The 14,747-nt window shown below is 50.7% G+C and overlaps 1 protein-coding gene across 1 annotated transcript in view; it reads left to right on the top strand.

Annotated features, from left to right (window-relative positions):
• LOC146830582 (proteasome activator complex subunit 2-like) overlaps positions 1-14,747 on the top strand; it is a 183,631-nt gene that overhangs the window by 5,952 nt on the left and 162,932 nt on the right. Inside the window, exons 2-3 of the mRNA XM_085604783.1 lie at positions 5,005-5,037; positions 5,286-5,348. Coding sequence (XP_085460909.1) covers positions 5,005-5,037; positions 5,286-5,348 — 96 coding nt within the window. The remainder of the gene's footprint in view (positions 1-5,004; positions 5,038-5,285; positions 5,349-14,747) is intronic.

Below are 14,747 nucleotides of genomic sequence, written 5' to 3'. Positions count from 1 at the left end.
GGGAGAAGCAAATGTTAGGCAAAATATAGTTGTAAATAGCAGCGAACTGTCAAATCAAACAATGTTCGCATGACGTAAAATGGCATGCAGATCGCCATTTTAGCAGACACCACATTTTCATGCACGGAGTTATATATCCCATATTACTACCAGCAGATGGCGCCCAGTTATTCTGAAGAAGATCGAGGAATCGTGCTGATAAAATTTCCGTAAACAAACCAAAGCTTCCTAGCGTCCTACCAGTCAAAAACAAGCATTTGCACTGGGTCTCGCATTTACGCTAGTTTGAGCAATTGACAGTGTAAATGACAATGCCTTTATTTTTGTTTTCGTTTTTTTAAACATAAATACAAGGCATTGTCATTTATAAATAATGTCAATAGCTCAAACTCGCGTAAATGCGAGACCTATTGCATTGCAAATGCTTGTTAGTAGGCACTTCTCAGTGCAGTGCTGTAACGTGATATGCTAATATCACAGCTTCAACGTGTTAAAGAAATAAACTTTTTTTTATACTGAAGCGACTTTATCATATTGTACGTGATTTTTGTTGTATGATTCACAGGGAAAACATTCTCAGGGCTTTAAGAGCCAAGCCAGACCCTTGGCTCGACTTGACGTGTTAATGTGTTGGCTCGCCCACCTCTACTTCTTGGAGGGCTAAGGCAGTTCAGTCAGCAGTGATTCCATTGTGATGGCTCTTACAAGCTAAAGGTTTCTTTGTTCTTTTACCATTAACATAATGTCGCCCAAGAACCAGCTTTGAAACACGCAGAATCAAAATTTCAATTCAAACTTTTCTGGGTGTAACCCTTAAGAAAAACAAGCATTTGCAAGGCATTAGGTCTCGCATTTGCGAGATTTTGTGCTATTAGCATTGTAAATGACAATGCCTTTTTATTTCTATGTTTAAAAAACATACAGTAATAAAAGGCATTATCATTTACAATACCAATAGGTCAAATTTTCGCAAATGCGAGACCTATTGCATTGCAAATACTTGTTAATGAGATGCACGCATTAAGATTCGGCGCAGCATCGCAACTAGTGTGGGCATAAACAAGTTGCCCAAAGCATGGAAGCCTTCCGCTGCCGGCGAACAGCTCGCATGAGATAGCATGAAACAACCAGTAAAATGTACATGCTGTGAAAATTCAGCTCAAAACTACGACTAAACACTAAGTTGAGTACCCAAAGCCGAGCGCAGAAATACCTTAAAAAAAACAGATGTGGATGAAGTCATTAAGGTATATTTGCTGATGACTATATACAAATAGACTTGTAGCAGGAGAAATAAACACGGTCCATAAACGCGTTTGCCTTGCGAGGACACAGACTGCCTGGGAGCTGTTACACATGGTTGAACTGAAATGCTAGCCTACACTTTTAAAGATGCTTATAGAATTAAGCATGTCAGAGGAACATCAGAAAATCGTACATTTGCTTGCAGTTTTGTATAGCGCAAACTCGACCTGAAGGTATTAGACAGGGGTGTGGAATTTAATAAAATATCTACTTGTCCATGGGGCAGGTTGCTTCATAAATCTACTTGTCCTGTTACAAAATCCAGTTGTCCCTTTTGTGCAATGTAAGGCGGCGACAAATTATGACAGCAATCTCATTATATAAGAGTTCTGAAAAAGCATCCCTGTTTATGCCAGGGCTCCTTCATAGTAGGGTTTGAATACCATCAATTCCCTTATGTTGCCACGTTTCCGCAGATCTACATACTGGGGCTGAAGGTAAAGGTAGTTCCACGGTTGTAAGACCCTCCTGAGTCTGTGCAAATCTACTAACTTGCATGTTTTAAGAGTTTTCACCAACTTTTTTCTAATCTTTTCCCATACTGAGAAAGGTTGGATATTTACTCCTGACAGTGGCAGACCTAATACTTCTTCAAGGGTTGAGAAATAAGTGGTTAGAGGGAAAGTGAACTTGCAAACACTCCGATTTTTGCATGAGCAGATCTACACCTGCATATTTGATCATTCTAAAATGCAGTTAACAAATATTTTCTAGGAGTTCTATTTCTTGGCCTACTTCTGTAAAGTCTTGTGAATTCACAAACGTTGTACAACTGCACTTAATCCAAGGACATGGGTGCACTTTATTTAATAATTGGGCCCCTATAGGTCTGGTGTTAACCATGACCTTTTGTGTGTATTAAAATGTTGTCTCTCTTTCTGTCTATCGGCTAGCTTCACTGGTAGTGACAGCATTCTGTTCTTTCACAAGGAGCATATTGATACAGTTGTTTTGTTCAGTGCCAGGAACTGCTATGCAATGTGTGCTTTTTGAGACCAAAACAATTTTTGCTTTTGCCAATGTTTTATAATGGCAAGAGCCCAGCAGCTCCCACACTTATAATGTTTTACGAAAAACCATGCCAAAACAAATCACGCATTGACCAAACCAAAAGGCTGACCAACAATTTCAGACCTACTGGCTTTACCAGTGCTTGTTTATTTTTGTTTCCCATAATCTTATTAAAACTAGTTACACTTATTTTCCATTATTAGTATTTTTGAGAAATACTATCATGCATCAACACATTTTACTAAATGATGCCGCAAAGAAATGTTACCTACATTCGCACCATGCGCGTCTGAGACTCACTTCACCTTCAGTGCACACATTGACCAGGCGCTCTTTACCATCGCCTCCTGTGCACCACGACACGCTCCCAGCGCGTCCGAGTCTCGCTTCACCTTTGTGTGTCCAAGATCACAGGGCACACCTTCTGAGGGCCTCAAGCTGCCACAACACGCGCCCACCGTGTTACTTGAATTCTCCGGAAACTTTTATGTTCCTATGTTTCAAACAGGGAGCCAGCTCACCTCAGGCCCTTGGGGTTACAAGACACAGCACAAAGCACAGTCTTCTACAAGCAGGGGGACCCAGGCGCACGAAGCACAGTCCAAACAGCCTCTTCCTCTGTTAAGACGGCAAACTGCAGACCAGCACCAGATCGCAAAGCAAGGATTGGTCCTTCCCAGCAGTCTATTCAGTTGTTCCTTCCTTAGCAGAGGTTCCTCTTGACCACAAAATGGGTCCAAGCCTTTTCAGTCTTAATCCATTTCGATTCCTATTCCAACATTCAGGGGCCTCAGCACTCATATTTATACCCCTCAATGTCTTTGAAGTTCGTTGTGCTGAGGGGTCCCTGACCCCTGCCTAAATCAGTTCTGGGTTTATCGTTCCCAGTGTCACCTTTCTCCCTTTGATACTGGGGGCTGGATCCTAAATCACTCAGCTGGAGATGGGTCAATTGTTTTATAGCTGCAACCTAGGCCTCTTCACCTCCCGCGGTTTCTCCTACGCTCTCTCTCCAGATGCAGGTCAGCCTGGTGCCATCTCACCCCTCCCCTCTGAGATCCAGACATTCAATCCACATACAGCAGAGACACACAGAAATGCTTAAAGCACAAAACTCAGCCACTTTCTAAACGGGTGGTTTCTGAACACAGAGTGACAAAACCACCTTCAAAGAAAGATGTGTTATGACACTGCGAGTTCATACATACTAAACTTCACCTCTCTATTTTAATCCTATGAGAAACTAGACTAACAAACACATTACCCAGCCTCCCCCATTCTGTCCTATGGGCAGAATGTCCTTTCACCAGTGAAAAACAGAAATGGAGTGCTTTTCACTGTCGACATAACATACACACCTTAGGATATGTCCTGACTTTTACCAACACAGCACCCTGCCCAGGGGTTACCTGGGACCTACCACGGGGTGTCCACTGTCTATGCAAAAGGGAAAGTAAGGCCTGACAAGTGGTTGCACGTGTCAGGACAACATGCTAACTTAGCAAACTGCGCGCAGGCCCTACAACTAGGAAAGAATCCCCTTGTTCACACCACTTAAGGAAATCCCTCAATAAACCTTCAGGAGAGAACTGGCCAGCTTTTGGTAAACCTCTAGGATAAAAACCCATGTCTCGACGTGAGAATGCCACCGCTAGACCACCAGTTGAGACTCCACACCTCCCCCCCCCCACCCACTTCTTGCCCCCCGCAGTGACCCCGTGGGCAAACCCTTCTAGTAGTATAGCAGGGGATAGGGCCCCCTGTCCCACCTACAGCGTAACACTCCACCAAGACAACCCTACGCTATCCCACCAGGCGAGAACCACCCCATGCCACATTGCCAAGAAATAACCACCCCACCCTTGCTAAGCCACTGAGTGAGAAACCGTCCTCCTTGGTAAACCTCTAGCAAAGAAGTACCCCATAGCCCCCACCCCCGCCCCCCAAACTAGAGTGATCTCACTCCTGTTTTGTCACCATAAGAGAACACGTTTCTGCTTTGGGGGGAAAACCCTCACTATGCAATTGTAAGAAAATCCCACTATACCAGCAGTAGCAAAACCCTGCTGTTCCACCAGAGTAGACCATGTACTCTACCACTAAGAGAAAACTCTTTGCTATACTGCCTGAAGAGAACTTCCTGCCACAAAACATAGAGAAACAACCACCATGAGAGAACATCGAACTCTAGCACCAAGAGAAAAGGAATCCTACTCTGTCAGCAGTACACAAGATACCACGCTGTCCCATCAGCAGATAATTCCCCACTTTAATATCTGGAAAGATGAATACCGTTATGTAACCGACAGCAAAACATTCCAACTATATCTATGGGGATGCAACACTCTCACTATATTTATAGATAACGGCACACCTTCACTCTACAGCCAGGATAGGGCAATCCATAAGAGAGAACACGCCTTCTAGACCAACAGTAGACCACACCCCACCATTTCATCATAAGAGTACAGCCCACTGTACCTTGAGTAAAGAAAACACCCTACCTTACCACTAGAATGTTATCCACAAAAATCATATGCATTCTATAACCAAGATAGAAGAACTTAATTCCAAAGTCTATGAAACTTAACCCCACTCAGAAATGTTAAACTGAGAAGGTGATTCGATTTGAAGGAATATCTTTCCAAGATATACCCTATCTAACAACTTCTTTTTTTTTTCTTGTAGGTGAACGCTTTCCGGGATGCTCTTTTCAAGGAGGTAACTGTACTTCAGAAAGAGTAGGAATACTGCTGTCGAAGATCCCTGCTCACGGCTGCATATGTCTGTACCCTATTTCTTTCTTTGCCCACACCCACAGTCCCTACCTGTACCCTGTGCTTCCTTGCCCATATTCTCATGCTTGGACTATATACTGTATGTCTCTCTGATTAACCCTAGTTCTTCTGCAGATGGTAGTGTCTCCCTTACTTTTCAGACATTAACTCTCTGTATTGCAATTTCTCTAGGCAGAGGAATTTATCACCGTGTTTTTACCATTGAAACTAAAGGAACTCAACCTGCTCCTGAAGGTAATCCTTGTTCTAGTTTAAACCTTTTTCTTTCCTTTCTTTCTTTTCTTTCTCGCGCTATCTCTGTAATAAGCACAAACGGAACCTAAGCGGAGGGGATCTAGGCTCCTTCTCTGAGTGGTGACATTGGGATTATACTTGGACCTAGCATGGCCTTTGGCACCAATAATCAATCAATCAGTCAGAGCATTTGTAAAGCGCAGTACATACCCGTGAGGGCCTCAAGGCGCTGGCGGGGGGGGGGAGGGTTTGGGGGAGGAATGCTGCTACTGCTCAAAAATCCAGGTCGTGAGTCTTCTGAAGGTCAGCAGGTCTTGGGTCTGCCATAGGTGGATGGGGAGGGAAAACGATCTGCCGCCAGAGGTCGCTCTTTGGATGCGGGGGACTAGGGCGAGGTCGGCGGAGCTGGCGGGTGGGGGTGTAGAAGCTTAGTCGTCTGTTGAGGTACGCTGGTCCGTTGTTGTGAAGTGCCTTGTGTGCGTGGGTGAGGAGCTTGAAGGTGATCCTCTTGTTGACATGGAGCCAGTGCAGGTCTCTCAGGTGGGGTGTGATGTGGCTGCGGCTAGGGATGTCAAAGATCAGGAGTGCGGAGGCGTTCTGAATGCGTTGAAGTCGTTTCAGGAGTTTGGCTGAGGCTCCTGCGTAGAGGGCGTTTCCATAGTCCAACCTGCTGCTGACGAGGGCCTGGGTGGGGATCCACTTTTAGATCTTGCGGAGCATGCGGAGGGTGTTGAAGCAGGAGGACGAGACGACGTTGACCTGCTTTGACATGGAGAGGGTAAAGTCGAGGATGAACCCTAGGTTGCATGCGTGATCGGTGGGTGTTGGAGCTGTTCCCAGTGCGGTCGGCCACTAGGAGTCGTCCCAGGCCGAGGGGGTGGAGCCGAGGATGAGTACTTCCGTCTTGTCCGAGTTCAGCTTCAGTCGGCTGTTCTTCATCCACTCGGCGACGGCTTTCATTCCTTAGTGGCGGTTGGCTTTGGCGGTGTGGGGGTCTTTGGTGAGGGAGAGGATCAGTTGGGTGTCATCGGCGTAGGAGATGATGTTGAGGTCGTGCAGTAGGGCGACGTGGGCGAGCAGTGCCATGTAGATGTTAAACAGCGTTCGGCTGAGGGATGAGCCCTGGGGTACGCCGCAGATTATCTCTGTGGCTTTGGAGCGGAAAGGGGGAGGCGGACGCTCTGTGTTCTGCCGGAGAGGAAGGAGGTGGTCCAGTCCAGGGCCTTCTCTTGGATCCCGGCGTCGTGGAGGTGTGTGCGTAGAGTGTGGTGGCAGACCATGTCGAAGGTCGCTGACAGGCCCAGGAGGATGAGGGCCACGGTTTCTCCGTTGTCGAGCAGGGCCCTGATGTCGGTGGCTGCGACGAGGGCAGTTTCGGTTATGTGGTTGCTGCGGAACCCGGACTGGGACGGGTCCAGGATGCTGTTCTCCTCCACTGGATTCAAGCAAGCCTGGCTGATGACGGCTGATTAGCCAGAAACCGGTACCAGGATGCTTCTTTCCGGTCCAGGGAAGACATGGCTTGGCTGTTCGGGCTGGACTGTTCCCATGAGGCACAGGGTCAGACTGATTTGCATATGGCCATGTCTGAACTGGGGTGGCGGAGTGAGCTAAAGAGTGATGATGGATTAAACCCAGATCAGTTGACTGGAGGTGAGTGCTTGCAATGTTCAACACTCCGTCCATCATCCCCTTTGGTTTTGCTTTGTTCTCCTCGAGGTAGCGGGTCAGTTGTTTGTTGACGGTCTTCTCAATGACCTTCGCCGGGAACGGGAGCAGGGAGATGGGCCGGAAGTTCTTTGGGGCCGCTTTGGGTTTCTTGAGTAAAGCGTTGATCTCTGCGTGCTTCCAACTCTCCGGGAAGGTTGCTGTCTCGAAGGAGATGTTGATGGCTTTCCGGAGATGGGGTGCGAAGGTGGTGCTGACTTTGTTGAAGATGTGGTGTGAGCATGGGTCTGACGGAGATCTGGAGTGGATGGTGTTCATGATTTGATGGTGTCGTCGTCGTTTATGTTGGTCCAGGAAAGTAGGCGGTCGGTGCGGATGGTGGTTGTGGGGGGCGGAGGTCTCCGTGGTTGTCGGGGCGGTTGTGGTGTTGAAGCTGTCATGGATGTCTGCGATCTTGCGATGGAAGAAGATGGCAAGGGAGTCGCACAGGTCTTGCGAAGGTGGGATGTCCTTGGTGTTGGAGAGTACCATCACGATGTTGAAGAGCTCTTTGCTGTTGTGTACGTTGTTGTCTAGGCGGTCTTTGAAGGAGGTCCTTTTGGCGGATCTGATGAGGTGATGGTGTCTGCAGGTGGCGTTCTTGTGGGCTGCGTAGCTGTCCGGTGTTCGTTCAGGCTACCATTTCTTCTCAAGCTTTCGGCAGGTTTGTTTGGAGGCCTGGAGGTCTTCAGTGAACCAGCTGGCTTTCTTGCTGGTGTGGTTGTTGTAGGGTTTCTTGATCGGGGTGAGGGTGTTCGCGCAGTCGATCCACTGTCTGAGGTTGCGGGCGGCGGAGTCTGGGTCGGTGGGTGGGCTCCGGGCAAGGGCGGTGGTTAGCTGGTCTCTGGTGACTTTGCTCCAGCAGCGGCGAAGGGGATCTGTTGGGTGCGGTGGTGCATGGTGGGTTTCCAGGAGGTGAAGTGGATGCAGCGATGGTCGGTCCAGTGGAGTTCGGTGGTGTGGTTGAAGGAGACGTGGGAGCTTGCGGAGAAAATGGGGTCAAGCGTGTGGCCGGCGGAGTGGGTGGGTGTTGTGACGAGTTGTCTGAGTCCGAGGTTGTCGATCAGGGTGGTGGAGTTGGTGTAGTTGTTGTTCTCGAGGTGGAAGTTCAGGTCCCCGAGGAGGATGTAGTCCGTGGAAGCGAGGGCGTGTGTGCTGACGAAGTCGGCGATGGAGTCGCTAAACTGTGGTCGGGGTCCGGGGAGGTCTGTAGACGAGGGTTTCTCTGAGGGTGGTGTTGGGGTCGGTGTGGACCTGGAAGTGCAGGTGTTCGGCGGTGCTGAGGGTGTCGTCGGTGTTGGTCGAGACTCTGTTCCTGTGGACGATGGTGCGGTCCCTGCGGGTGATCTTGTAACCGTCTGGGATGGCTATGGCGATGTCTGGTGCCGAGGAGGGGTTCAGCCGGGTCTCCGTCAGGAAGGCAACGTCTGGTGAGGTTGAGTCGAGTAGGTCCCAGAGTTCAACGGCGTGTTTGCGGGCGGAGCGGGTGTTAAGAAGAATGCACCTGAGGTAGTTGGGTTCTTTCCTGGTCAGTGGGTTGGCGGGCCGGATGCTGGTGGCTCTGCAGTTCCGGCAGGAGAAGGGTCCTTGGGTGCGCTTCGGGCGGCCAGGCAGCAGGTGCGTGGTCATCCGGCATTGAGTGCGTGGAAGGTGCTAGAGTCATAGCGGAGACTGGCGTTTGCGGCGGCCAGAGGTTCTGGCGCTGGGCGCGGGTCGGGCGCAGACGGGGTTGCCTTAAGCGCTCCTTCGGCGCGCGCTGCCATAAGAAGGGGAGGTAGGAGCAGCTGGGAGGAGGGAGTGGACGAATGGGCAAGCGGGGGGACGCAGTGGCGGGAACAATCGGGGGCGAGGGAACAGAAGGCAAAAAGAGGGCACAGAATACAACGGGGGGAATAACGAGGGAATTAACCGTGATCAGGGAACATAGAGGCAATACAGTACAGAGCAGGGGGGGCGGGCCGTAGGAGACGCAGCGGTGGGAGAAACGGGGGCAGGGACGGTGAGGGAACAGAAGGCAAAAGGGGGCACAGAATACAACGGGAGAAGGAGGCAACATTAACAGAATAGCAGTCAAGCAGAGGGGGAGAGAAACAAATCAGTTAAACAATAAACCAGGAGCAATACCGAATACAGAGGGAGAAAAGAGGCAAAACAAGATAACCGTCAAAACAGAGGAAGAAAAACGAAACAGTTAAACAATAAACCAAGAGCAATACAGTACCAGCAAACCTACAGCCAGCCACTGACCACCAGGGATGAGGCGCAGGTGGTAGCCTGCGGGTGGAGGAGGGCCTCGAACTCGCGGCAGTGGCAGCAACAGCGAGCAGGGAAACGCAGGCACAACAGGTGGTGCTGTCGCGGCGTGGGGAGCGACCTGCCTGGAGCAGGGTCAAGGGTCGCTCTCCTCACCGCGCAGCGGCCGCCATAAGAAGGGGAGGTGGGATGGAGGAGCAGCTGGGAGGAGGGAGTGGGCGAGTGGGGGGGAGGGACGGAAGGCAAAAAGAGGGCACCGAATACAACGAAGGGGAATCACGAGGGAATTATGAACAGGGAACACAGAGGCAATACAGTACAGAGCGGGTGGGGCGGGGCCGCAGCGGCGGGAGAAACTGGGGCAGGGACGGTGAGGAAACAGAAGGCAAAAAGTGGGCACAGAATACAACAGGGGTGGAATAACGAGGGAATTAACAGTGATCAGGGAACACAGAGGCAATACAGTACTGAGCAGGGGGGGCGGGGACGCAGCGGCGGGAGAAACGGGGGCAGGGCCGGCGAGGGAACAGAAGGCAAAAGGGGGGCACAGAATACAATGGGAGAAGGAGGCAAAATGAACAGAATAGCAGTCAAGCAGAGGGGGGAAGAGAAACGAATCAGTTAAACAATAAACCAGGAGCAATACAGAGGGAGAAAGGAGGCAAAATGAACAAGATAACCGTCAAAACAGAGGAGGAAAAAACGAAACAGTTAAACAATAAACTAAGAGCAATACAGTACCAGCAAACCTACGGCCAGCCACTGGCCACCAGGGATGGGGCGCAGGTGGCAGCCTGCGGTTGGAGGAGGGCCTCGAACTCGCAGCAGTGGCAGCAACAGCGAGCAGGGAAACGCAGGCACAACAGGTGGTGCTGTCGTGGCCTGGGGAGCGACCTGCCTGGAGCAGGGTGAAGGGTCGCTGATAATGAGGCCACTACCAGATTGGTGAGAAATGGCTGTCGCATGTTTATATGTAGAGCATGAATTATATTGGACGACACCTAGAAAAGTGTCGCCCCCTGCCAATAAAAGGTAGCTAGCGGCACTGGTTGGGACTTGGAATGTTTTAAAATGTACCTGTGTGGTGATTCCTAAAGTTCCACAGAATATCAGTTGAAATCCATGTAATTATCCTCCGGGTATTTTGGGTGGTAGTTCTTAATTAACTTTGGTCTTACTCTAAACTAATAAGGGCTCTGTGTTTTTAATACACGTGGAGGTACATTATTGTGAGTTCTCAAATTTGTACGGTCTAATGTGTTTATAGTAAATGTGAGGAAATTGTATTATATGGTGTGCTTGTGTGACCTCACTGTGTAATACAACTACCAACCCCTTTCGGGCCAGTGGGTTTCATTTGTTAAACCCTTTATCAGCCTTGGGTAGCTGTGGCTCTGAGCAGCAGGGCCTGCACAAATGAAAACAGTCTTTTAACAGTACCAAAACAAGTAAAGAAGTAACTGAAAATCTGACACAAGTTTATAAAAATAAAGTGTCTTTTTTTCGACACCATTCCAAAAAAGATCCACTGGAATGTTTCGGAGATATAGATTTTAAAGGTATAGTAAATGTGTTTTTTACTCCACCACAAAGACACTTAAAAACATTTTGAGCAAAAACTTTTTCTAGTTGTAATGCAGTCTGTTAGATGTGCTTTGGGTGACCAACTCCGGCAGGGAGCCAGTTTGGAGGGGGGAGGGGGCAGCAAGGTTCTCAGAAACAGTTAACTCCAGAAAAGAAGCAGTCTCCAGTCGGTTCCAGGCACTTTATCTCCTTGCCATAGGCTCCTATGGAAAGGGATCTAGTGCAAGGGATACAGGATGCTGAAGATTCTTTAAGGATGCTGTGGATGCATTGTGGTCGACTGGGTTTTTATGCGGCTACAACTCAGTCCCCGAGCTTGGTGAGACGGTCCTGGCCACAGGGTTGATGTCCTTCAAAGTCCTCTTGAGTCTGGTAGAAGTACACTCGCCACTGGACTACCAGTCGCCCGGTTTTGTGTTCGCAGGGGAATCCTTCCTGGAGCAGTAACTTGTCTTCTGGGCGACCGAGCTGCACTCTGATGACTCTTCTGGGTCCAGCAGCTTGCGTGCAACTTTGAGAAATGGGTCCTGGTCTCTGGTGCTCAATGGCGACAAGAAACGGTACCTTGAAGATATGAGCTACCAACTTGCCCCAGGAGGCTTATTCAGCTGTTGATGCCCTGTGCTATGAACAGAAGGTCATCCAACTGTCCCTTGGAGTCTTTTTCTTCGGAGACGACTTCTGCACGAACAGAACACAGCAGGCACAGACCCTTCTCCTTTGTTAGGGACGTTCAGCAGGTGCTGTCAACGCCAGTGCAGCCTCTTACTCGGTGCAGCAGGGCAGTCTTTCTTCGTCCTTCTTCCAGGCCAGTTGGGATCTGAGTTCGGGGTGCCACAGGTGCCCTTTTCTGCTCAGAGAATTCCCTCAGACTAGGATGCATTTGGTAGCCAATGGACTACCAGATTCCCTTTCTCCTGATGACCACTTCCTGCAAAGTGTGGAATCTTGCTATTCTAAGATGCACCGTTCTGCCCACTTCCAACAGGGCTGAACCCTCTCTTGGCTTCCAGAGCCCCCTAATCCAACTCAGGTGTGTGGCTACCAAGGGGGCTACACGCCCTTGGAAAACGGGTTTGGCTGCTGGTTTTCCCTTCCCGGTCTCTAGTGTCACTGTCCACCTAGACAATAAAGTAGCCCCTCTCAATGTTTTCTATTTGCCATTCAAAGGCGGCCTCACCTTTTTGAAGTCTCTTTTTGAGCCAACACCTTTGTCACTTCTCATGAGGGGGAGGTAATACCTCTCTCCAGTGCAGGCCGCTATTGTAACCTCTCCTGGGAAACGTTAGCACGTCTCCCAGGAGAACAGAAAGCAGCGTCAGGGCAAAGTTCCATGTGCAGCCGTTAAGGGCACAGGGGACTAAAGGCAACAAATTGGCAACTTTGTAAAAGTTGCACACTACAACAAGGTACATTAAATGCGACTTGAGAATCAAGTCGGGAGAGTGTTCGAGGCATATGAGCTGCAGATCACACACTTGGCATAGATCGCCATCTGATGTTGGGCCCGGATGTTTTGTCCTGGAAAGTCTTTAGAGGTCACGAGGTAGGTGACTCCTCCCTTGGATCACAGTGCGCATGGGCATCGGCTCCATCCTCAGATTGTTTTTTTCCGCCATCTGCCTCGGATGTGTTTCTCGCGCTCCACTTCAGAACCGTTACCGATTCCATTTCAACGCGCAATGCTTCACCCTTTCTACGGTATTGTCTCGATCGCGAACCCTACTCATCGCGTATCTCTCCAAGTCGAAGTCTTCGATTCCGGTTGTCGACGAAGGCCTTCGGGCCTACCTGGGCCTTAGCATCTGGCTCATGGAAAGGGCGCAATTTAAGAAGTGTCCTCGAGGTGGGTCGAAGTTTCACCACACCGATCTGCATGATGTGTGTAACCTCTGCTCGTCACCGTAGCATGAGGCCAGAGAATGTCCAGCTTGTGCCTCTTTCCTCTCCAAGAAGACTATTTGGGATCGGCGAGCTCGGAGGACCATGGCTCACTCGCCGACAGCAATCCCCGACGACATCTTCCAAGAGGGCATCGATGTACCGGAGCGGATTGAAGAAGGCCTTGTCAGCGCTTCCGAAGCCGATGACTCCGTCAAAGAAATCACTCCGGCGCAGAGTGTCGTAAGTAAAGACGTTCACCCCCGAACCCCTCCATACAAAAAAGGCTTCGGTCACACCTTCGCCTTCGGGCCCAGGTGCACACCGACACACCGCTTCCCATGCCCCGCCCTCGGGCCTGGCAAAGAAGCCTACCAAGCCTTCAGTGACTCTGGCTCGAGTCAGCCTGCGTCTGGTGCCGAAACTCCATCTTCGGCACCGAAAAAAGAAACCGCCCTCCACCTCTGTGTCGACTGCTGCTTCCATCTCAAAGCACTCAACACCGAAAACAACAAGCACCGACTCGCCGGCACCGAAAAAACACTCGAAGCCGACCAAGAAGCCACTCCCCAAGAGTTCGGACTCGCACTCTTCGGAGCCGAAAAATCATCGGGACCGAAAAAACACACAGACTGCATAATAACATGGGTCCAAACCCAAGGACACTCCAGAGCCGGTGCCGAAAAAGCCCTCTGAACCGAAACACTCCGCGCCGAAAAACCAACTTTCATCAGAAGAGCTTTTTCGACCAGACCCTGCACAAAAAACTCTGGTTAAAGACCCTAAAACTGGTCAAATGACACTAAGCTCCATGAAAAGACCACTGGACAAGCCTACACCTGCTCCACCACCTAAGAAGAGGGACATTACTACATCCCCTCTTAGAGTCCCTTCTCCACCTCCTCCTCCTCCACCACCTCCTCCCCCACTACCGCATTCTCCTATTCCATCTCCTACACCAGTAGACAATGATGACACCTCTGATGACACGGGGGGTGCGGACGATGTTCCACTAGGGGATCCCAGCCCACCTTGTTCCCCTGACCCTTGGGATGACTATGATACGGCTGCCTCCCAGCTGCTCCGCCCTCCCACTTCGCCTCATATGGAGCCCGCGCCGATTGTACGCCGATTGTGCGCCAAAGGCATGCCCGTCTACGCCCGTCCGAGTCTGGACCGCGCCCAGCGACAGGACCCCTGGCCCCGCGGCTGCCAGCCCACTCGACGGACTTACGAAACCACCACCCTCAACGCCGGACGAGACCCCGCCTGCTACCGAGCCACCCCGAAGCGCGCCCACGGACCCTTCACCTGCCAAACCTGCAAGTTCTCCTGCCTCCGGACCTGCACCACTCCCGCCAAGCCGAACTCCAGCACAACCACCTCAAGTGCATCCTGCTCAACACCCGCTCCGTCCACACACACCATCGAACTCTGGAACCTCCTCGACACAACATCGCCAGACGTCGCCTTCCTCACAGAAACCTGGATGAACGCCTCCTCAGCGCCCGACATCGCCACAGCCATCCCGGACGGATACAAGACCACCCGGAGGGACCGCGTCAACCAGACCGGAGGAGGCATCGCCATCGTACACAAGAACACCATCCACATCACGACCAACTCCGACGACACCTTCACCACCGCCGAGCACATCCACTTCCAGATACACACCGACCCAAAGACCACCCTCAGAGGCACCCTCATCTACAGACCCCCGGGACCACGCACACAATTCAGCGAAGACATCGCAGACTTCATCAGCCTGCACGCCCTCCCCTCCGCTGGCTACATCCTCCTAGGGGACCTCAACTTCTACCTGGAGAACAACAAGGACTGCAACACCACCACCCTGCTGGACAACCTCGCCAACCTCGGACTCAAGCAACTGGTGAACACCCCCACCCACTACGCCGGTCACACGCTTGACCCCGTCTTCTCTTCCAGCAAGCACGTCTCCTTCAGCCACTCCAC

This window comes from Triturus cristatus, chromosome 5_1 (assembly GCF_964204655.1).
Source record: "Triturus cristatus chromosome 5_1, aTriCri1.1, whole genome shotgun sequence".
Taxonomy (NCBI): domain Eukaryota; kingdom Metazoa; phylum Chordata; class Amphibia; order Caudata; family Salamandridae; genus Triturus; species Triturus cristatus.
The sequence above is the reverse complement of the archived record's forward strand: the minus strand, read 5'-3'. Positions and strand labels throughout refer to the sequence as shown.